This window comes from Cololabis saira, chromosome 4 (genome assembly GCF_033807715.1).
Source record: "Cololabis saira isolate AMF1-May2022 chromosome 4, fColSai1.1, whole genome shotgun sequence".
NCBI lineage: Eukaryota > Metazoa > Chordata > Actinopteri > Beloniformes > Belonidae > Cololabis > Cololabis saira.
In genome coordinates this window covers 285,054-310,244 of record NC_084590.1, presented here as the reverse complement: position 1 = coordinate 310,244, position 25,191 = coordinate 285,054, and the positions used below count along the sequence as shown (strand labels likewise).

General features: G+C 44.5%; 1 protein-coding gene across 3 annotated transcripts in view; it reads left to right on the top strand.

Moving 5' to 3' along the window:
* Positions 1-21,819, top strand: part of LOC133441391 (inositol polyphosphate 5-phosphatase K-like) — a 38,484-nt gene extending 16,665 nt beyond the window's left edge. For all 3 annotated transcript variants that reach the window (XM_061718627.1, XM_061718628.1, XM_061718626.1), the window contains 6 exons: positions 1,743-1,852; positions 7,674-7,905; positions 19,286-19,423; positions 19,492-19,575; positions 19,673-19,777; positions 19,898-21,819. In XM_061718627.1, coding sequence (XP_061574611.1) covers positions 1,743-1,852; positions 7,674-7,905; positions 19,286-19,423; positions 19,492-19,575; positions 19,673-19,777; positions 19,898-19,987 — 759 coding nt within the window. In that variant the 3' untranslated portion in view covers positions 19,988-21,819. The remainder of the gene's footprint in view (positions 1-1,742; positions 1,853-7,673; positions 7,906-19,285; positions 19,424-19,491; positions 19,576-19,672; positions 19,778-19,897) is intronic.
* Positions 21,820-25,191: the final 3,372 nt, after the last annotated feature.

Sequence of the window (25,191 nt, the reverse complement as noted above, 5' to 3'; positions counted from 1 at the left end):
GACCAAAAGTAATTGGACAACTAACATAATCATAAATAAAATTGTCACTTTTTAATATTTTGTTGCAAATCCTTTGCAGTCAATGACAGCCTGAAGTCTGGAACCCATGGACATCACCAGACGCTGGGTTTCGTCCCTGGTGATGCTCTGCCAGGCCTCTGCTGCAGCCGTCTTCAGTTCCTGCTTGTTCTTTGGGCATTTTCCCTTCAGTTTTGTCTTCAGCAAGTGAAATGCATGGTCAATCGGATTCAGGTCAGGTGATTGACTTGGCCATTGCAGAACATTCCACTTCTTTGCCTTAAAAAACTCTTTGGTTGCTTTCGCAGTATGCTTCGGGTCATTGTCCATCTGGATTGTGAAGCGCCGTCCAATGAGTTTTGAAGCATTTGGCTGAATATGAGCAGATAATATTGCCCGAAACACTTCAGAATTCATTCTGCTGCTTTTGTCAGCAGTCACATCATCAATAAATATAAGAGATCCAGTTCCACTGGCAGCCATGCATGCCCACGCCATTACACTACCACCACCATGCTTCACTGATGAGGTGGTATGCTTTGGATATTGAGCAGTTCCTTCCCTTCTCCATACTCTTCTCTTTCCATCATTCTGGTACAAGTTGATCTTTGTCTCATCTGTCCATAAGATGTGGTTCCAGAACTGCACAGGCTCTTTTAGATATTTCTTGGCAAACTCTAATCTGCCCTTCCTGTTTTTGAGGCTCACCAATGGTTTACACCTTGTCATGAACCCTCTGTATTTCCTCTGGTGAAGTCTTCTCTTAATTGTTGACTTGGACACAGATACACCTACCTCCTGGAGAGTTTTCTTGATCTGTTCAACTGTTGTGAAGGGGTTTTTCTTGACGAGGGAAAGGATTCGTCTGTCATCCACCACACTTGTTTTCCGTGGTCTTCCAGGTCTTTTGGTGTTGCTGAGCTCACCAGTGCGTTCTTTCTTTTTAAGAATGTACCAAACAGTTGATTTGGCCACACCTAATGTTTTTGCTATCTCTCTGATGGGTTTGTTTTGATTTTTCAGCCTAATGATGGCTCGCTTCACTGATAGTGACAGCTCTTTGGACTTCATATTGAGAGATGACCTCACCAGATTCCAAATGAACATACCACACTTGAAATGAACTCTAGGCCTTTTATCTGTTCCTTGTAAATGAAATAACGAGGGAATAACACACACCTGGCCATGGAACAGCTGAGTAGCCAATTGTCCAATTACTTTTGGTCCCTTAAAAAGTGGAAGGCACATATAAAATGTGTTGTAATTCCTACACCGTTCACCTGATTTGGATGTAAATACCCTCAAATTAAAGCTGAGAGTCTGCACTTCAAGCACATCTTGATTGTTTTGTTTCAAATCCATTGTGGTGTTGTACAGAGCTGGAATACTGAAAATTGTGTCAATGTCCAAATATTTATGTACCTAACTGTATATATATATATATATGGACACTATTCAGACCCCTTTAAATCTTTCCTTTTCTTTTCATTGCAGCCATTTGCTAGAGTCAAAAAAGTTCATTTTATTTCTCATTAATGTACAATCAGCACCCCATCTTGACAGAAAAAAAATGAAATGTAGAAATTTTTGACAAATTTATTAAAAAAGAAAAACTGAAATATTACATTCACAAGTATTGTTGTGTTGTCCCATGTAATACACGACTGGTCTGTCTGGCCCAAGTAAAATTTTCGAAGCAATGACGTGTGTGTTGGTGTTTTCAGTTGATCATGATGAAGAAAAAAGAGCAGTTGCTGCAGGAGTTCGAGGAAGGACCGCTGGACTTTCAGCCCACATACAAGTTTGACCTGAACTCTGATACTTACGATAGCAGGTAATTATTGGCATCCATCATAGAGGATATCATCACAGTAATCAGAATTAGGCTTTTAAATCTCTTTTATATTTATATTACCCTCGCAAAAAATGTTTTTTTACAGGATTCACAGAACATGGTTTCACTTCTGTAAAGTATGAATTACCCAAAATATATGTGCTCATGCCTCATCAGTCTAAATGCGGTGTGTACAGTACATGCAGTTCTTAACCAGCTGGTAAAATAAATTCCTTTTTATGGAGTATATATTTCAGTTTGTATATATTTCAGTTTGCTTCTTGGCAATAGATGTTTTCCGTTGGAAAGCCTGTTTATGGGGGCACGGTGGCGCAGCTGGTAGTGCAGCCGTCTCACAGCAAGAAGGTCCTGGGTTCGATTCCCGCCGGGGACGCTGTGGGCGCTGAAGTGCGTGTTAGTTCCCCCATGGGTGGGGTTGGTGAAAGGGCCTTTCTGTGTGGAGTTTGCATGTTCTCCCCGTGTTCCCTTGGGTAGCAATGTTCTCTACCCTCACAAAAACATGCAGTCCTGGGCTCCACTGCCCCCTCAGGCCAACAGGGGCGCCAGATGGGGTGAGGAGGATCCGGGCTACGTCCAGCTGGAGAAACCCCACCCTGTCTGGTGAAAAGATGCAGCCTGCTCACTCCTCAGGTTAAGGAGGAGACCTGAGCTCAGTGCAGGAACTCCCGGGGTTGGTAGAGGGAGCAATGTCACTTAGGTAGGAGCACTGGGTGGGGAAAAATAATCGGGGATAAAAATATTTAAAAAAAAATGTATTTCCCTTTTAAATGGTGCAACATTTGCAGACATGTTTGATGTTTGATGACTCTTGTTTGATGTTTAGTGAATTGGATGATTGGTTGAGATTGTCAATGATGATAAGCCTTGCTTTTCCATTGAGGGAGATGTCGCCCCACACCATCACACTGCCTCCACCAAAAGATCTCTGTTGGTGCAGCAATCCGCGTAGTCTTCTCCACGTCTTCTCCACACTTTCACCCTATGATCCAACTGCACATGTTGCAGACACCAACGCAAACGGGCCTGATGGTGAAGGGCAATCACTGCAGGCCTCCTAGCAGCCCTATGAGTCCAGCGCTAGGCTGTGTGCAGTCTGTTTCAGATTGTCTGGGCAGAGAGCCGTTGGCCGTATTGTCCTGCAAATCTGTAGAGGAGAGCCTACAGTACCTAAGTGTGAATGTGTGTGAATGTTTGGTGGTGGTCGGAGGGGCCGTTTGGCACGGAATGGCAGCCACGCTTCTGTCAGTCTGCCCCAGGGCAGCTGTGGCTACAATATGTAGCTTACCACCACCGGAGAGAATGTGTATGAATGAATAATGATCTAAGTGTAGCACTTTGAGATTCATTGAATGGAAAGTGCGTTACAAGTTAAATTAATTATTATTATTATTATTACTAAGTGCTGACAGTCTTCTTGTTGTGGCGTCTCCCTGGGATGCCTACGCCGCGGCCTGCCTCTGACATCGCCTATCATATGGAACTTGGTCTTCAGTTTGGATATGGTACTAAGGCTCACTCCAAACGATATCGAAACGTGGTTTTGCGGAACACCAGCTTGAAGTTGCTATATGGCACGGACATTATCAAGATCAGTCAAACGTGGTATGCAGATTCTTGGAGCAAGCACTTACTGACCCCTGTAGCATGGACCATGGTCACCTAATAAGCAGCAACTGGGGGTACCAGAAGCTCAAAACAAGAGTCAGTTGCGACAGAAGCTGTTTGGCATTGCCAGAGAAGATTTGACAAAATTTTCATTGGCATAATACACATACATACACACACACACACACACACACACACACTACTCACAATAAGTTAGGGATATTGTTATTTACATGAGTGCTTTTCTAATCTGGTCTGAATGAAATACGTAAAAATTCCCTGTGATATTACTAATAATGAATGTGAGTAGTGTATGTATGTGTGTGTGTATATATATATATATATATATATATATATATATATATACATATACATATACATACAAGAAATCTTACCCGGTCTGGACTGGTCTGGGCCTGATGTGTGGCTTGAGGAGGAAGATGGCGATGGTGAGCTACTCCTCAGGGGAGTTGAATGTAGTGTTAGCGGCTCCTCGCACTCACCCAGGTCTGTGAAGTCTATAAGCAACAAAAAAGAAGAGAACAGAGCTTTAGTAAACAAACTTACCAACTGCACTTAATACAATATTAGCCTTTTATGCGGCCAAATGTAAGGTAAAGTTGCTAGATTAAACAATGGCTAATCTACAAAGTAGCATGCTAACGTTAGCTATTGTTGTAGGCAACATTACCCAAGTAACACTGATTTCAGAAAGTAATAGTTTGATAAGTTAAGCTACAGTTGGTGAAACATTTGATCAATAAACTTACCAGCCTCTGTGGTGTTTTGCTGCAGCGTTGTGTCCTCCAGGATTGACTCCAGCATGGCCGTCGCGGAGTTTAGCGCTCCGGTGGCGTTGCACGCCAGTCGGTCGCCGAGCACAGCATCGAGGACATCGAAATGCGGGTTATTTTGTACCGACCACTGCCGCTACGCCCCATGTCCTTTTTCTGGTCCCTGTAATCTTTCTTACGTTTTTTAAGCTTGTTTACAATCTGTTCAATGCTATGCTCGTAGCCTCCTCCAGCCATTTCACGTTGGATTTGTTCAAAGACCGGTTTGGTCCTTGACGCTCCCTCTAGCTTCCGCTGAATCTCCCCGGAGGACCACACTGCCAGGAGACAGGTTGTCTCCTCCACGGACCACTGCTGCTTCTGCTTTACATCCATTTTAACGTTAGATTTTAACAGTCTGTTAAGTTAACTGCGGTCCTCAACGCGCCGTTGTTTAAAAATGGCGCTCTTCTGTGTTTACTCTGCTTTGGTTGTTCAGTAACACCGCCCCCAGCCCCTGACGTAAGCATGTAGCCCCCGACATAACGTGATTCTTTCCTCTAGACCAGCAAAGAGTTGATTCTTGTCTAGCACCAGTTTTGAGAGCCAGGAGCCGGTGCTTAGACTGTGGAAAACCAAAGAACTGGTGGCTCTAGCCCAGAACCAGCGCTAGAACCAGCTTGGTGGAAAAGGGGTATAGGGGAGTTTTTACCTGCCATTGTTTATGTTATGTTTATGTAATAATTGCTTGGGGGTCATGTTCTGGGTCTCTTTAAAGGGGACCTATTATGACATTTAATGTATATTTTAAACAGGCCTTGAATGTCTTAAAAACAATCAAAAGCTTGTTTTTTCTACATAAATGAGAAATTCAGCCTCTGGGCCATGTCTTAATTTTTACCGTTTCTAACCTTCTCTATGCTGGATTCTGGGGGGGGGGCTATGATAATGAGGCTCTGTGCTGATTGGCTGCCTGAATGACGTGTAGCAGGGGAGGACACAAAGCCTCTCCGGGCCGAAGAGCAGCATGGGACACAAAGCGTGTCCCATGCGATGCGAGCTTCAGCGACAAAATAAATTCCATTGCTTTATTTTTTATTGGACTGTCCTAACTGGCCGCGAGTTTAATGGTTTCAGTGTGGACAGAGAGAGTTTAATGGTTTCAGTGTGGACAGAGAGAGTTTAACGGTTTCAGTGTGGACAGAGAGAGTTTAACGGTTTCAGTGTGGACAGAGAGAGTTTAACAGTTTCAGTGTGGACAGAGAGAGTTTAACAGTTTCAGTGTGGACAGAGAGAGTTTAACGGTTTCAGTGTGGACAGAGAGTTTAACGGTTTCAGTGTGGACAGAGAGAGTTTAACGGTTTCAGTGTGGACAGAGAGAGTTTAACGGTTTCAGTGTGGACAGAGAGAGTTTAACGGTTTCAGTGTGGACAGAGAGAGTTTAACGGTTTCAGTGTGGACAGAGAGAGTTTAACGGTTTCAGTGTGGACAGAGAGAGTTTAACGGTTTCAGTGTGGACAGAGAGAGTTTAACGGTTTCAGTGTGGACAGAGAGAGTTTAACGGTTTCAGTGTGGACAGAGAGAGTTTAACGGTTTCAGTGTGGACAGAGAGAGTTTAACGGTTTCAGTGTGGATAGAGAGAGTTTAACGGTTTCAGTGTGGATAGAGAGAGTTTAACGGTTTCAGTGTGGACAGAGAGAGTTTAACGGTTTCAGTGTGGACAGAGAGAGTTTAACGGTTTCAGTGTGGACAGAGAGAGTTTAACGGTTTCAGTGTGGACAGAGAGAGTTTAACGGTTTCAGTGTGGACAGAGAGAGTTTAACGGTTTCAGTGTGGACAGAGAGAGTTTAACGGTTTCAGTGTGGACAGAGAGAGTTTAACGGTTTCAGTGTGGACAGAGAGAGTTTAACGGCTTCAGTGTGGACAGAGAGAGTTTAACGGTTTCAGTGTGGACAGAGAGCGTCCGATGTCACGCAGCTCGCGATAGTCGGACCCTCGCATGCAGTTATGACACGGTGTAAATGGATCTGAAAGCCTGAATTACGGTTCTGCGTTAAATCGACGCGTACCCTACGCCGTAGGCTCTGCGTTGGTGAAACGCGGAAGCATAAATCAGCCTTTAGTTCCCTGAAGAGGGAACGGGTCACCTCGTCTTCACACTAATTCACACAGGAAGATTTAATTGAATTCTAAACAGTTACACCACAGTTATTTACTCCGATTCCTCATCATTTCATTTCTTATGTTACAAGACAAATTAATCATGTTAACTGTAAAGAAATCACAACACTGAATGTTCAAAAATGGCAACTTTATTGTTAAAAAAAATAAAAGAACATAAGTTGTATATAAATAACATGTATGCACTATTGCTGGCTCAAGGAAGGACCGTGAGTCTTCTGAAGGTGTCGTTTAACAGCTTCAGGTGCTTGGAAGATCTGAAACCATAAACAGAAGAAAAATGTATTATTAATAGAGCTCCGGTGTTCCCTAACGAGTGAGTGGCTCCGTTAGGGAACACTGGAGCCACAGGAGCTGCTCACCGGTCCGGTCCGGTGAGCAGCTCCGGTGCTCCGGAGCTAAGCTTAGCCCATGCAAAGATCATACTTGTAGACAAATATAAATAACATAGAAAATAAACGTCACTTACCGCTGACTCGTGTGCAGTTACCAGGTCCATACTGTTGGTTCTGATGCTTTTATGAGGGTATGTCTCGATGCAAAACCTCATTTTAACTGTCCGTCGGTGCTCAAACAGCCAGCGATACACTTGGCTTCGGAACAATGGCTGACACTCCGGCCGGTGGAGTTAGTTGTGGGCGTGGTTTCAGCAGTGGGGCCAAACCTCTGGAAATCTGCTCCTATCGTTACGTAACGACAGGCGCAGAATCTGAACGGCTCGTAGAAGTCACATGACACTAGAAGGATCCTCCGGGCGGCTGTACAGACACTGCAGAATCTGGTTGCTTTATTCCTTCTCTGAGTTGGCAGGCTGAGGCGAGACCACTTTATACATGTTAAAACAAGAAAAAACCTGTTTTTCATAATAGGTCCCCTTTAAAGATCCTAGAGACAACTGCTGTAATAGATGCTATATAAATAAAATTGAATTATTGAGATAGAAATTCTTTTACTGCTAACACATTTCTGTCTATAGAACACAACCATGAAACTAGCCATTCTTGAGTTCATTCAGGGTTGTTAGTTGATTGGTTAAACAAAACACGTAAATACCTTTAGGAAATGTCAGTATTGTTTCTTGTGTGAATATTTTAAAGAAAACAGCCACGGGTTACTTGGATGTGTCATAAGACAGGGGATTTAATTTGAAATGTTTCTGTTATTTGCAAAATTGGATTTTTCTCTTAACTCAAACTGACCTTTCTGCCTTCTGTCTATGGATCGTCTAACCATCTGCTCAGCGGTAAGAAGCGGAAACCTGCCTGGACTGACAGGATACTGTGGCGAATCCGACCAATATCCCCGCCCCCTGAGAAGGAAGATGAAAACAATATTGGACTAGATGTAAAGAAGGTCAAACATCTTGAAGAGGATGAGGAGTATCCTCTGAAGGTCAAGCAAGACTTGTACATCAGCAACATGGAGTATGGCATCAGTGATCACAAGCCTGTGGTCAGCATCTTCATGCTGGAGGTGAGCATTTATACATTCAACTGTTTTTATTTTTGAAGTCCCAGTTTTGTAGGTTTGATAAGCTGGAAGCCCAAATTTGTAAAAATAAACAAGTTTCTATTGTCATTCCAGCACGTTAGACATGACATCGAACGAAATGTATTTCCTTGGTCCCAGAGCAAGCCCCAACAAAAAAGAAAAAGTATATACAGCAATAAAATAAACAATTTAAAAATAGTAAATACAAAAAAATATTATAAATAGAAAAAATATTCAAACAGTAAAAACAGCAGGATGACACTGACATGATAGCAGTGATAGTAACGTGGCAGTTTTGTGTGTGAGTTGGATTTCATTTCTTTTCATTTTATTTATTTGATGAGGAGGGACAGTGCACATCATTATGCGTTTACAAATAAAGGCAGATGCACCCAACTGTAGCCTATTGGTTAATTCCCATTGGCAGTCCCCCCCGGCTAGGATATAAAAACAGGCAAGTTAAGAGCAATACAGTGTTCAGTTATGAAAAACAATAATATAACCTATACAACAATAATACAACCAACCACATAACACATTTCACAGTATTTTACATTCATAAGTTATAGTCGTAGCAGCAGATTAAAGTAAAGTGCAAGTGTCTAATGTAAAGTGCTGGTGTCACAGTTATAAGGTGCAGAGTAGAGGTATAACGTGCGTGGTGTATGGGACTGCGGACTTGAGAAAAGAAACAAAAGGGAAAAAAAATAAAAAATAAAAGAGAGGTAGTAGTAATAACAGTATGACAGCGCTACATGACAACAGCGGTTACACCAAACATGGTCACAAGTTTGTCTGTTTAGCAACCATTTTTTCAAGTTAACTTTGAATGTTGCATATGTATCACATTCTCTTATTGTAGTTGGTAGACTGTTCTACCCACGCTTGAGAGTACTGCCTGTCCACATGATGTGCGTCTGTGTGGGATCATGCAGTCTCCTCTTACAGTTGCCCTTGTGACATGGTGGGCATTCACGTTTTGCGTGACATAGGCAGATATAGGAGGCGGTGCTAGGCCCTTCAGTATTTTGAATATGGCACAGGCATATTTGAAATCAGTGAAGTTGTTGAAGTTGAGAGGCCATATTTTTTAAGTATATGACAATGGTGGTATGTTACCGTTTTTTTGTCAAGTATTTTTATTGCTCTTTTGTATAGTGATTCTACTTGGTTGAGTGTCGTTTTAGTAGTGAAAGACCAGTTGGTGAATCCATATTCGATGTGTGACATGACCATTGCGTGCATGAACACTCTGGCTGCCTCGGTAGTCAGAGACGGTCTTATAGTTTTGAAATTGGCAAGGTTAAATTTGATTATTTTTGAGATCCTGTTGACGTGACGCCTGAAAGAGAGGGTGGAGTCTAGGGCTGGGCGATATGGCAAAAAAAGTTATCACGATTTTTTTTCCCATATTGAATGATCTCGATTTTTAATCACAATTTTTTAAATCAGAAGATCCCCCCTCCCTTCTGGAATAAAATAGAAAGAAACCAGAGATTAGTTTTTTTTTATTAACAAATAAAGCAAATAGCGTGTTTTAACAAGAGCCATATAGAAAATGGCACAACAAACAGGTAGTTTTAAGCAGTTTAAAAAAGTTTCAAATTTTCATGATCATTTAAAATGTAAACCAACCAAGAAAGTGCAAGTGAGTGAACTGTAAAACCTGCAGAACTGTGAACAAAAACAGTGCACAGAATATCAAGCCACTAATATTGTTCACTCAAAATCTTAAGATATCAAAGAATATTTGTATTATTTCTAGTTAAAATGTCTTATTTTAGTAAAAAAAATCTCATTAGACTTAAAACAAGACTCATTTATTTATTTATTTAAAAGGGACAACGCACATTGATTGACATGAGTTCATCATGTAAATGTGCCAGATTTAGCCATACAGCCTAATTTACATCTGCAGTCCCTGGCAGGTTGATGGCATATGTAAAAACACACACTAAAACCTTAAAACACAGAGTACAAACAATTAGTAAAACCATGACACTCCGAATAATGACAGACAACATAAAAGAATTATAGCACACAAACACATTAGCTCACATAAAAGCACATAAACACAAACGGGTATAAAAACAATAAACTGAGCCCTATACCAGATTATGACAGCATGTTTGATTGTCTAGTAACCACTGTTTTATGTTTTTAGAGAATGAATGAAGAGATGTGATGTTTCTTAGTTGTACGGGTATAGTGTTCCAGGTACAAGCTGCTCGACAGGAAAAGGCCGACTGCCCAAAGGCACTTTTCCTATGTGCAGGTCTACAATCTCCTCTGGTGGCAGCTCTGGTAGATGAGTTTTGAATTTGTTTAATAAACTCATTGAGTGGAGGGGGGGCCAGACCATGAAGAATTTTATAAACAAGTAAAATGTCTGCAAACTTAACCATATTTCCCCAGTTTAAAAAAACATATTTAGTTAAAATATTACAATGATGATGTAAATTAGACTTTTTGTCCAATGTTTTCAAAGCCTGCTTATATCTGGTAGATGAGTTTTGAATTTGTTTAATAAACTCATTGAGTGGAGGGAGGGCCAGACCATGAAGAATTTTATAAACAAGTAAAATGTCTGCAAACTTAACCATATTTCCCCAGTTTAAAAAAACATATTTAGTTAAAATATTACAATGATCATGTAAATTAGACTTTTTGTCCAATGTTTTCAAAGCCTGCTTATAGAGTTTTTCCACTGACTGTAACACGGTCCTACCTGTCTGCGACCAGCTGGTTAGACAGTAGTTCATGTGCGAGAATCATCACTGGAAAAAACATAAATTTTCACTTGTTTCAAGTAGATTTTCACTTAAAATAAGTAGAAAAATCTGCCAGTGGAACAAGATTTTTTTGCTTGTAATGAGAAGATAAATCTTGTCCCAATGGCAGATTTTTCTACTTATTTCAAGTGAAAATTTACTTGAAACAGATGAAAATTGTCAAATAAGTTATTTTTCTGCTGTTATTTTTCTGGTGATGACTCTAAATGTTGAAATAGCAGTAATACCACATTCATTTTTATTTCGGGGAGGGTGGGGGGTCGATTTTGATGGACAGCTTTTAGCAGGCTTCAGAGCTTCTGGTGTCCGGGATCCCCCTCAGCTCCTTGTATTCCCCTCCTTGAATCCTTCTCCTCCTCTCCACTTTTAAAGAAAGATTAAAATATGTTGTTCTTCGCGTTCTTTGTATTGCTTTCTGGCACACTCTCGACTCCCGGGACGTCCGTAAACTGATTTATGGTTCCGCGGTACACCAACGCAGACCTTATGCCGTATGGTACGCGTCGCCGCGTACCATACGGCGTAGGCTCTGCGTCGATTTAGCGCGGAACCATAAATCAGGCTTTACGAGTGAACGTCTCACCAGGGGCAGTCGCGTTGCGACGCCACTATCGCAAGGAGAGAACAGAGTACTGTGAGCTCATGAGAAGTCCCGGTACGCCGTAAAAAGTCCCGGTACGCCAGAGGCTAAAAGAAAATGTGCTCCTATGGTCATGCAACTTGCCGCGGCATGTCATGCGCATGATCAATTAATGCAGACAGCGCGGTGCCAGGAAAGCGGGTTGTGATTGGTTGTCGTGCACTTTGCTGCAGCATGTTTTGCACGTGATCGAGAAAGTATACCCACAGCTGATCACCGTGATCGAACTTAATTTGATCGCGATCACAAATCGAGATCGTTTAATCGCCCAGCCCTAGTGGAGTCCAATGTGACTCCCAGGTATTTGAATTCATTCACTAGTTCTAGTTCCTCTCCTCCTAGGAAGACGCCAGAGTGATCTGGATTCTTTGGTTTTTTTGAAAAGTACATGCAGATGTTTTTTTTTTAGTTTAAGAGAAGGCATGATTTCTTCAGCCACTCATCGATATGAGTCAGTTCTGTTGTGAGTACACTTCTTGAACAGTTTTGGCAGAAGTAAAAATTACTGCGTTGTCTGCGTACATTTGAATATGAGTGTTCTTGCACACATCAGGCATGTCATTAATATACAGTGAGAACAGAATAGGCCCGAGTATTGACCCCTGAGGAACCCCTACTGTACATGGCAGTTGAAGGGATCTGGCACCTTCGATGGCTACACACTGTTTCCTGTCAGCTAGATATGATTTGGTCCACATTATTGCTTGTCCTGAAAAATTGAAGGAAGACAGCTTGTTTAGCAGTACTGTGCGATCAACGGTGTCAAACGCCCTTTTCAAATCTAGGAACACTGCTCCAACACATGCTGTTTTGTTAAGAGAGTGCTTGGTCTTTTCTAAAAACAAGTTGATGGCTGTTTCGGTTGAATGGTGTTTCCGGAAACCAAATTTTGCAGGATGCAGCGGGGTGTGGCCTAAATTCAGATGTTCTGTGAGTTGCATTAGAACCCATTTCTCTAGTATTTTGGAGGCGGCAGGTAGAATGCTGATGGGCCTATAGTTCTGCACGTCTGTCTTATTACCATACTTGAAGACTCGGTTGACTATGGACAACTTCCAGGAGGAAGGTACTACTGAGTGTTGTATAGACAGATTAATAAGGTGTGTGATGGGATCGGCTAGTGTTTCGATATGGGTTATAAGGAACATGGTATCAATACCATGGGCATCCTTGGCTTTAAAGCTGTTTAAGGAGCCAGTGATTTTATTTTTAACCACTTAATTTCTTGTAATCGGTTGTATACTGAACATCGGCCCTTTGGCTGCGGTGCCAGCTCCCCAGCTGACAGCACTGCCAGAGGGCGCCCCCATGTCTTCTGACTCATTGGTTATCTCCGTGGGCGTTGGAGCCCCACCGGCGGTGCCAGCCCTCCGGCTGACACCACCGGCGGGGGCACTCCCGACACCACAGACTTAGTGGTCATGTCTAGGCAGGTTGGTCCTCCGCCAGCAGCGCCAGCTCCCCAGCTGGCAACACAGGCGGAGGACGTCGCTGCAGCAGCAGATGGCGGCTGTCTCAGGGTTAATAGAACCACCGTCATTGCCCGGGGGAGAGAAGAGTTTTGTAATGTCCTCAACTGATTTCAAGAAGAATGTGTTCATTTCGGTGGCGAGGGAGGCTGGATTCCTTACTAGTTTATTATCAATAATCAGTTCTAATTCACTATTACCTTGTTTACTCTGTTAGCCTGTTAATTTGGTGATGTTTTGCCACAGCTTTTTCCCATCACCCCTTGCATTTTCCATGACTGTTATAAAAAAATTTGCTTTGGCCTTACGCATTAATTGGGTGACTTTGTTTCTTGCTGCAGTGAATTTCAGCCGGTCGGTTGTTAGGCCGGATTTTAGGAAGTTCTTCAGTAAAATATCACGCACTTTCATTTGGTTTCGGCGTTCAACGGATAGCCATGGTAAAGATATTTTCAATTTCTTTCCGTTCCCGCTTTTGGTAAATGAGTCCATTGTGACCCTAATGTGTTTATGAAAGGAATCTATCTACGTCAGAAGTGATCATATTCCAGTTTAGGTTTTTTAACGTTAGCTTGATATTTTCTTGCTGGTTTTTCGGGATGTAATTAAAAGTAGAATTGTGGTGGTGTCTAGTATTTAAGAATCAAGACCTAGTGAGCTTCCTGGAGAAGAAAATTGCATTGTTGTCAGATAAACCAGTTAGAAAGTTGTGAGTTTTGACAATTCGTTCTAGCCAGGCACATTAGTGAAACGATCGTTCACTTTGTGAGACAAGCGCCAAATTTTGCACAAAGTATGTTCTAGGTCTACTTTTTCAAAAAAGCCCGTTAGCCACGCAAAAAAAACAATATGGCTGCCGTTTTCCAAAATGGCTGCCACAAAAGCCGTTTTTATGTGTTTTTTGACCTGGAATGTGATTGGAAAATCCATCCATCCATCCATCCATCCATCCATCCATCGTCCGCCGCTTATCCGTTCCCGGGTCGCGGGGGCAGCAGCCTCAGCAGGGATGCCCAGACTTCCTTCACCCCAGACACTTCCTCCAGCTCTTCCGAGGGGAGTCCGAGGCGTTCCCAGGCCAGCCGAGAGACATAGTCTCTCCAGCGTGTCCTGGGTCTTCCCCGGGGTCTCCTCCCGGTGGGACATGGCTGGAACACCTCCCTAGGGAGGAGGGACATGCCTGGAACACCTCCCTAGGGAGGAGGGACATGCCTGGAACACCTCCCTAGGGAGGCGTCCAGGACGATCCGATACAGATGCCCAAGCCACCTCAGCTGACTCCTCTCAATGTGAAGGAGCAGCGGCTCGACCCCGAGCTCCTCCCGGGTGACCGAACTCCTCACCCTATCTCTAAGGGAGCGTCCAGCCACCCTACGGAGGAAGCTCATCTCGGCCGCTTGTATCCGCGATCTTGTCCTTTCGGTCACTACCCAAAATTCATGACCATAGGTGAGGGTAGGTGCGTAGATTGACCGGTAAATCGAGAGCTTCGCCTTTCGACTCAGCTCCCTCTTCTCCACGACGGTCCGGTACATCGACCGCATAACTGCGGACGCTGCACCGATCCGTCTGTCAATCTCCCGCTCCATCGTTCCCTCACTCGTGAACAAGACCCCGAGATACTTGAACTCCTCCACCTGAGGCAGGACTTCTCCACCCACCCGGAGAATGCATGCCACCCTTTCCCGGTGGAGAACCATGGCCTCGGTTTTGGAGGTGCTGATTCTCATCCCTGCCGCGTCGCACTCTGCCTCAAGCCGCCCCAGCACATGCTGAAGGTCCCCGTCCGATGAAGCCAACAGGACAACGTCATCTGCAAAAAGCAGAGACGAAATCCCGTGGTTCCCAAACCGGATCCCCTCCGGCCCCTGGCTGCACCTAGAAATCCTGTCCATAAAAATTAGGAACAGGACCGGTGACAAAGGGCAGCCCTGCCGGAGTCCAACATGCACCAGGAACAAGTCTGATCTACTGCCGGCAATGTGAACCAAACTCCTGCTCCGATCATACAGAGACCGGACAGCCCCTTAGCAGAGGGCCCCAGACTCCATACTCGCTGACCCCCCACAGAATGGCACGAGGGACACGGTCAAATGCCTTCTCCAGATCCACAAAGCACATGTAGACTGGTTGGGCAAATTCCCATGAACCCTCGAGCACCCTGCGGAGGTTGTAGAGCTGGTCCAGTGTTCACCGACCGGGACGAAAACCGCATTTTTCCTCCTGAATCCGAGGTTCAACTATCGGCCGTAATCTCCTCTCCAGTACCCTGGCGTAGACTTTCCCGGGGAGGCTGAGAAGTGTGATCCCCCTACAGTTGGAACACACTCTCCGGTCCCCCTTTTTAAAGAGAGGGACCACCACCCCGGTTTGCCACTCCAGCAGTACTGTCCCCTTCCTCCATGCAATGTCGCAGAGGCGTGTCAGCCAAGACAGCCCTACGACATCCAGAGACTTGAGGTACTCAGGGCGAATCTCATCCACCCCCGGTGCCCTGGCACCGAGGAGCTTACGAACTATCTCAGTGACCTCGGCTTGGGTGATGGATGAGCACGCCCCAGAGTCCCCACTCTCTGCTTCCTCAATGGAAGGCATGTCAGTCGGGTTGAGGAGATCCTCAAAGTATTCCTTCCACCGTCCGACAATGTCCCCAGTCGAGGTCAACAGCGCCCCACCCACACCATAAACTGTGCCGGCAGGGTAAATCCAATTTTGATTATTCTGACATCAGACTATAATCTTGGGACCCCCCACCCCCTCCCCCATTAGCCATGCAAATAAAACAACAATATGGCTACCATTTTCCAAAATGGCTGCAGGCAAAAGACAGTTTATATGGTTTTTGACCTGGATTGTGATTATATAATTAGATTTTTATTGTTTTGGCATCAAGTTATAGCCCCCCCCCCCCGCCCCCCCCCCGCCCCCCTCCCATTTCTGTATCACATTTTTTCTAATCATCACAATTGCAGGCACACGGCACACTGGAGGCCAAAACGGTAGCACTTGCATCTTCCGCAACATTCCCTTTTGCACTTGCACTTCGTGAGTTGTTCACAGCTCTGGGCAATTGGTGGGAGTGTCATCTACACTACTATTTCATTTGTATTGACATCATAGAATGTGTTATGCCAAAACACATGCATTTGGATAAAGAGATCATTAAAATATGTTCAGCAATTAAAGTTCTACACTGACAACCTTGTTTTAGCTTTCATAAGACAGCCATCTTGAAAAACGGCCGCCATCTTGGATTTTCAGGTGGCTAACGGGCTTTTTTGCATAAGTAGGCACTAGGCAATGTTCATGCAAAATTTGGTGCTTGTCTCACAAAGTGAACGATTCTCCTAAAAACCTGACTTAATTTCCCTCACTATTCTGGCTTGTTAGTAAAAAGCAGGTCTATTGTGGTACTGGATTGAGCGATGAGCTGGGAATAATTCAGATGTTCAGTTATCTGTTTCAGGTTTTTCTTTTCTGCTGAGATCTCCCAGTTTATGTTAAAGTCTCCAAGAATCAGGATTTCCCTCTTATGATTACATGTTTTCAGAATAGATTTAAAATTGTCATAAAATTCTTTCTTAGCTGTAGGTTTTCTGTATAAGCACAGTACAGTGAGCGACATCTCTGGGGACAGTACAATATTTACGCCAACACATTCAATGTCAATTTCAGATGGGGGAGGGGGTAGCAGGAGCTACTGGGGTCCTCCAGAGTTCAGCAGTCTTACCGCATTGGGGAAAAAGCTGTTCCTCAGTCTAGTGGCCCTGCTCTGAATGCTTTGCAGTCTCCTGCCTGCAAGGAGAGGGGCAGGTTAGGTGTGGTCCTTGATGATGCAGGAGGCCCGTTTCCTGAATCTGGAGGTGGAAATGTCCCCGGTGGTGGCTAGGCTGTGTCCCACAGTCCTCTGTGCAGCTTTCACAACCCACTGCAGAGCTTTCTCCTCAGCTGCCGTGCCAGACGGTGATGCAGGAGCACAGGACACTTTCCAGCACACATCTGTGGAAGGAGGCCAGGACTGAGCTCCCCAGTCCAGCAATCTCAGCCTCCTTGGAAATGGAGGTGCTGGTGTGCATAGCTGACCAGGCTGGAAGTGTTGGTGCTCCAGACCTCATGAGAGATGTGGACCCCCAGGTACCTGAAGCTGGAGAAACTTCCACGGCTGTTTCTCTGATGTGCAGGGGAGGGGGGAGATGTCTGCCCCTTCTGAAGTCCACAATCATCTCCTTGGTCTTCTTCACATTGATGCAGAGGTTGTTTCCTCTTCACCAACCCTCCAGGTGTTCCACCTCCTTCCTGTTGTCGGACTGGTGGTTGCTGTCCATGCGTCCAACCACAGCTGTATCATCTGCAAACTTCACGGTCAGACAGCTCAGATGTCTCGCTGAGCCGTCGTGTGTTAGCAGGGTGAACAGGAAGGGGCTCAGCACACAGCCGCAGATGTGAAATCCACAAAGAGCAAGCGGACACAAAAGTCCTTGTTCTCTAAGTGGGTGAGGGCTGTGTGGACCACAGAAGACATGGCGTCCTCTGTGGACCGGTTCTTCCTGTATGCGTACTGCTGCAGGTCCACAGTGATGTCAATGCAGGCTCTCCAAGCACTTCATGACTATCGGGGTGAGGGCTACCGGCCGATAGTCATTCAGGCCCGTCACTATGTAGGTTTTAGGGATGGGGAAGATGGTGGCGGTCTTCAGGCAGGTCGGGACCGCCGCCTCTTGGAGGGAGGTGTTGAAGATTTCCGTCAGCACCTCAGTCAGCTTGTGTGCAGCTCCTCAGCAGCCTCTCTGAGATGTTGTCAGGACCAGCAGCTTTGCATGGATTAATCCTCTGCAAGGTCCTTCTCACTGCTGCTGGGGTCACGCTATTTATACTATTTATGCTCATACACTTACTGCTGACTGCATTTCTGGTTAGATGCTAAACTGCATGTTGTTGCTCTATACCTGTACATGGGTAATGACAATAAAGTTTAATCTACTCTAATGTACTCTAAACTACACAGAGAAACATTGTAGCAGGGTGGATGCTACGGGGGCCCGACCGAAGGATGGAGAGGACACGGCGTTTCGTGCAGACCCTTCTTTATTTCACCAGTTTCACCAAAATCACCACACAGTGCACAAGCATGGCACAGCAGCAGCTTCTCAGTCTCCCACCTCCCCAGCTGCAGTCTCCCAGTCCTTATCAAGGCTGGCAGAGTGGAGAGGCTGATGGGACACACCTGTTTCCCATCCACCTGAGTGGCTGCAGCTACTCCACTCTGCCACACACCCCCAACGACAAACTCGAGCCGGGGTCCCTCCGGCCGAGCCTACTCCCCCCCCCGCCCCCTCGGAGCGGGAGAGGAACCCTCCGGGCTTCCCGGTCGGGGGGTCGTCCCCGGCGTCGGCCCGACCAGCGCAACGGTCGGGGGGGGCGACCCCGGCGTCGGCCCGGTCGCCGTGGACAACGCTCTTCTGGCCGGGCCCGTGGTGGCCTCGGGCCACACGGTGCGCCCCGGACCGCCTCCTCCGTGGTGTAGTCCTGCGCCAGCTGCCGGTCCGCCTCCGGGACCGCCTCCTCCTCCGCAACGCAGCCCTGCTCTGGCTGGTGGTCCGCCTCCGTCCCCGCCGTCGCTGATGGCGGCTGCGCCTCCGCAGCCGCCTCCCCAGCCAACTCCGCCTCCGTCTCCCCCTCCGTCTCCGTCTCCGCCGCTGACTCCATCCCCGGAGCCGTCGCCTGGCGGCCCGCAGCTTCTGCCTCACGGCCTCTCAGCTGCGGCGCCACCAGCGCTGCCGCGGCGAACCTCAGACGGGGTGCAGGGATGGGTCGCTCCGCGGGTCCCGTCGCCTCGGGAGCCGTCGCTTGGCGGCCCGCAGCTTCTGCCTCCCGGCCTCTCAGCTGCGGCGCCGCCAGCTCCTCCCGCGTTGCTGCGGCGGCCCTCAGACGGGGTGCAGGGGTGGGTCGCCCCGCGGCCACCAGGGCTTCTATGGCGGCCAGCTGCCGCTCGCCCTGGTCCCGGAAGGCGGCCGCCATGCCCGCCATGGCCCGGGCGAGCGTGTCCAGGGCCCGCTCCGTGCCTCTCTCGTCCATTCTTCGGGCCCCACGTTGGGCGCCAGATGTAGCAGGGTGGATGCTACGGGGGCCCGACCGAAGGATGGAGAGGACACGGTGTTTCGTGCAGACCCTTCTTTATTTCACCAGTTTCACCAAAATCACCACACAGTGCACAAGCATGGCACAGCAGCAGCTTCTCAGTCTCCCACCTCCCCAGCTGCAGTCTCCCAGTCCTTATCAAGGCTGGCAGAGTGGAGAGGCTGATGGGACACACCTGTTTCCCATCCACCTGAGTGGCTGCAGCTACTCCACTCTGCCACAAACATAAACAAATGCATGTATTATATTTTCATTTTAGCAAGATGATAGGTAAGCAGTCCTTATAATGATACATCATTTAATTTTTTTTTTTGTCCTTGCAGCTGACGAAGATGTATGAAGTTTCTCTGGTCCATCTCCAGGCAGAGGGTGACTGGAGTGCAGACATCGATGCCATGGTTCTCTACACCCCACTACAGCCATTTCCATCCAGTGCCTGGGACTGGATTGGACTGTATAAGGTTGGTTATTTGCCACTAGCTGTTTAAAATGATTTTTCAGTGTAAGACTTTGTTTGCATTTATTTCAGGTTGGATTTAGCAGTGTGTCAGACTACATCACCTACACCTGGGTCAAAGACAACGAGGTGGCTTTCAATGAAGAAGTGATGCAGGTATAATGTATCCCAATCCCCAAGGCCCATTAAAGGGGATTCAATTTAAAGTCATCACCTGAAATTCCGGCTTATTTAAATGTATCTGATTTTTTAGGTGTTTGTTAGTAAAGAGGAAATCCCTGTGAGAGGAGGGCAATGTGTGCTGTGCTACTACAGTAACACTCTACAGTGCATCATTGGGATTAGTAAAGAATTCAAGGTAACCCCCCCCCACACACACACACACACACACACACACAAAAATGCTACAACAGAAAAACACATTTCATTTGTCCAAAATCAAAATCGGCAACTATTAACTATACTATTTGTTTTTTAGGTCCTGGAGTCCCAGGTAGCTATTGAAGAAGGTTTGCTTCCTGAGAGGATCAATGGACTTGACAAAATCACAGGAAGGAAAGATTTCTGAAATAAGTCTTTAAGGAGCTATAGATGCGTTTTGATTTTTGACATGGGTCCAATCACATGAACATCAGCTTTGTTTTTATTCACATTTCGGAATTTTTGCCTGTTTCGATTGTGACCAATCACATCTGAACTCTGTTTTGCTGTTGTGTTATGTTGGTTTCTCAAATCTCTGCGGTCGCTACTGAATTTTTTTTTTCTTTTTTGATTGGTCTCTTAAGTGCTTTACAAGCATTATTTTATCAGATGAATTTATTTTATTAAAATGAGAGAAGTATGTTGTACAATCAGTTTAAGCTTTGTGGTAACAGGAGATTTAACACACCTGATATTTGAATTGGCTGGTTAGGGTTTTGGATGATGAAATACGACCAGAAAACTATCACATGACCCCAAAAAGGAAAAGGGAATCACAAAAGTAGCAAAGCTCATCAGCCAATTTTGTTTGCAGGGGGCAATTTGTTCATAATGTTTGAGCAGTTTCACAGCGGACAAGGAGCATCTCCATCTACCCCTAATGTAGCAAATACCTAGAGAGTGTTTCCCAACCCTGCTTATTTTATTTCAATTGTGTGAAATAAAATAACAGCTTAGTGTATGCCAGTTAGTTAATTTTGAAAGTGCAAACATAAGGAAGAGCATAAATTGAGACTTTAAGCTTTCAAATGTAATAGTTGCTCAAATCCATGAGATGCAGTAGTTAAAAGGAATAATAACCCTCAAAATGAAAATTCAGTCAATGTTGTTTGACTTATGTGACATTGTTGTCACCTTTGTTGTGGGACATTTGGACTGGCAGAGTAGTTCAGTGCGCTATAATCAATAGTGTACTGGTGACCTATCCAGGGTGCGCCCCTGCTTTCCCCTCCAAAGAGAGCTGGGATAGGTTCCAGCAGATCACCTGCACCCTAAATACAAATAAGCTGGTAGAGAAAATGGATGAATGAATGGGATGCATGGTGGATAAAACATTACATATTCAGTGAAACAGTCATTTACATATCTTAGTGTCTTGTGTCTTGTAAATAGGTGAATCCTGTACATTTCAGCGTTTTGACAGCCATGGGTTTAAGTACTGGCGACTGCATTGAGTGCTTATTTTACAGGATATTATCGGAAATCAAGACGGTGGTTGATTTCGTCTGGTACTTTTTCCTTTCCACCCCTTGAAACATCTGACATGGGCCTAAAAGCTCGTTCTTCAATAAGGAAAAATAGTAAATGGTTTAAGTTTTAGCCCACCGCTCTTGATCTGTGTACTAGAAGGTGTGAAGATTTTGCAGTATATTTTATTTTATGTATATACATGTAGGAAACAAAACTGCAGGCATATTTTAGTCATGATTCATTGCAATGACTATGTTAAAGGTACGTTCGTTTGTATAAGAGAAGCTTATAAATACAAATAGCATCAAAGTAAACTTTGGACTGTATATTGTTAATGCATAAATATTTATATTATATATTATATTTTAAATGTTTAATGGCAAATAATATATTTACTTTTTTGCATATTGATTCAGCAAGTGCCTTTGAAATGATTGTTGCTTAATTTTTATCTTGCAATACTGCTTAATTTTGATACATATATTGCTAAAAGATTATAACAAGAAGGCTCATCTCTTGAGATTGATTTTAGATATAGCATTTCTAAACTTTGAGCTACATCTGAATATTGTCATTGTTGACTTGCTGGAATCAGCTATTTAATTTTACAGGTTATGTCACTGTTTATTACAACAGATTATTTCGCGAAATAGCTAGTAGATGAATTACTGTAACAGAATATATATCATAGCTTTGCAAATGCAAATATTAAAGACCTTTCACCTGTCCTGTGCATTTTGTTGACTGAGTTGTAGCCCATATTTGATTCTATTTTGTATTGTTTGCTTGATAATAGATCAATCCAGGTAGATTGTGGACCAAATAATTACTTTGACCTTAGGTAGTGACTAATAGAAAACAGGTTCGGTCAAATTGCCTGATATCTTTAATATCATTGCGCTGGATCAACTGCTAGGTGGTAACCATGGACACGGAGATTCAGAGAAGAAGAGCCGGAGTGATTTTGTAGTTTCTTTTAGTTTAATTGGTGAATTTAACAATTTTGATGACTGAGATGCAGAAGAGGAGAGAAAAAAAAATAGCCGAGCTGAGACTAGAATATCCCCCTTCGTATCTCCGGTCCGTCCTAGTTACTGGAGAAGTCAACACTGTGACCATTGCATAAGGACTTTATGGGACGGTAGTGATTGTTCCAGGTATTAGTCAGACCCTCAGGTGTTACAAAGGAAACTGAGTTATGACTTGTTAAAAAACGTTGTAATTTACTACGTTCCAGCGGCTGCAGACGAGAGGCCTGCACTTAAATAGTCCGCTCAGCCGCTCAACTGTGGTTTATTATAAAACTAATGATTTCAACTGAAAACACATAAAGCATGAATAACTGATTTAATATTATTTTTTTGGTAAGTGACCGTACAAGCGGGATAATGCCCTTTGAGGTGACATTAACAAATATGGACGAAGCGGGGGGTTTGCCTCCGCGAAACCGTAGGCTATAAAATATATATTCGTATAAAATATAATGCACCATATTTGAATATATATTTTCATATAATCAACTTGCATGGTTACAAAAAACTGAAGCGTTCGTTCGTGGCGTGGTCGTGTTGCTTAGCAACCTCTTTGTTTGGTTGTGTCTGACACCATTCGGGTGGAACTGTTGTATTTTGTGTTTATGGCGTACAAAACGAGGTATGTTTGTTTATTTTCTTCTATTTATAATTGAGTATTGATTGGTTTGTTATTCGATTTCTTTGCTTTGGATAACGTTATGACACTGCCGAGGCACAGCAGGCAACACGTCTGTAATAAGAGTTTCGAGTTTGAAGGAAGTTGCGTGATGATGATAAAATTCCTGTTAATGGTGATTAACAACTGCAAGGCTTGGATTCATGATATTGTAACAGTAAAAAAAACGAACTTATATCATAATACACCACTTTGTAAAGAATGTTTAATCGTTGTTTTGCTCGTCACTTTGTAAAGAATGTTTAATCGTTTTGCTCACCGACGATTGCGTTCTGATTGGTTGTGCCGGTGTCGTGCCAAAAAGGGATTGCCTGCCAAAATCTGATTTCTCCCCTGAAAATGGATCTTTTTACCTGCCAAAAATTGATTTAAGGCCAAATACAGTTAATGAAAGGTTGTGTCTACCTAAATAAGATTTGATCTAATTCTTGAGCTTCATAATATAAACACTAGAGCTCACAGGCAGGGCCGTTCCTGACCCATTTTGCGCCCTAGGCAAAATATTTGCTGGCGCCCCCCCACCCCGTTCCCGTCCTGTCCCGTCCCTTCCACTACCAACACACACACACACACACACACACACACAAACACACAGTAACGGAATGGCAATTTCTTTAGGATGTATTAAATAATTAAATATATAATATGTAATAAATAAGTAATACAACAACTCAGTGCAGCAATTAAATAAAGAAACAAGTGAAAACACAAACAACATTTCAAATAGTAAAATAGGTCAAGTAAAAGGTATTGCACACAAATAATAACAACTACTACCAATAATAACTATATACAAAATACCCTGTAAAAACCTCAATTTAGCCCACAACATCTTACAATAACAACAACAACAACAACAACAACAACAGCATTATAGCCATTGACCGACTAACATGTTAGCATCGCTCCCGTTTTCCCAACAATTATCTAGATTTTCAGCAGACAATCAGAAGTAAGTTTAACACTAAAACGTGAGGATTACTTACAGGCACATGATTGTCAAGGTCGGGGGCGAAACATTGTAGATGGGCCCTTGTGGCCTAAACAACCCCGTTAAAACATAATCGCTAAAACAATGCCACAGATCAGCTCTCTGACACACAACCACAGCACGCAGGGGACACTGTCAGAACTATTCAAATGAGGTTTCAGCACCATGGATATACCAGTCATTATGTCAAACCTAATTATAAGCCTAATGCAGACTTTAAGATATAAGTATCAAACTGGAGATAAAAATCAAATGACATCTAGTGATGTCTATGGAAGCTCATTTCCACCAGTAAAAGAAAAAAATAAGATGAAATCTTAGCCTTAAAAATAAAAATATCCCCACGGTAAGTCATAATTATGACATAAAAAGTCATAATTTCAACTTTTTATCTCATAATTATGACTTTCTATCTCATAATTTCGACTTTCTATCTCATACTTTCGACTTTCTATCTATTCAATTTCAATTCAATTCAATTTTATTTATATAGCGTCTAATACAACAGAGTTGTCTCTAGACGCTTTACAGAGACCCATACCCAGAACATGACCCCCGAGCAGTTATTACATAAACAATGGCAGGTAAAAACTCCCCTGGTGGGAGAAAAACCTTAAGCCAAACAGTGGCAAGGAAAAACTCCCCTTTAGGAGGGAAGAAACCTTGAGCAGGACCAGGCTCATCAGGGGGGACCCTCCTGCCGAGGGCCAGACTGGTGGGTCAGGGACGGCAACAGCACAGCAGGCAGGTGGAAGCAGCAACGGGATGACCGGGGGTGGGGACCGCAGGCCAGCACGCAGCTCCCGAAGCTCCGGCCCAATCAGCAAGTCCCAGGTTGGGGTGCAGGGTCAGGAAAAGACTTGTGCTCCGTAATGCAAGCTACAGCCACCCACGACCACCTGCAGGACAAAAGAGAGAAAAGGGAAGAGAAGGGGGGGCCAGCAACGGGATGACCAGGGGTGGGGACCGCAGGCCAGCACGCAGCCCCCGAAGCTCCGGCCCAATCAGCAAGTCCCAGGTTGGGGTGCAGGGTCGGGGAAAGACTTGTGCTCCGTAATGCAAGCTACAAGCCACCCACGACCACCTGCAGGTTCCGGTGTCCGGCAAAGGATGCTGCAACATGGACAAAAGAGAAAAAAGGGAGGAGAAGGGGGGGCCAGCACAAGAAACTACAGGAGCGACTCTGACACACTAAAGTTTACACTACCTAGAGATTTACCAACACCAGCTAGAGGTTTACTAAACACTAACTATAGGCTTTACTAAACAGAAATGTTTTAAGTTTAGTTTTAAAGGTGGAGGTGGTGTCAGCCCCCTTAACCCAAATTGGAAGTTGGTTCCATAGTAGTGGTGCCTGATAGCAGAACGCCCGTCCTCCAAATCTACATTTAGATACTCTA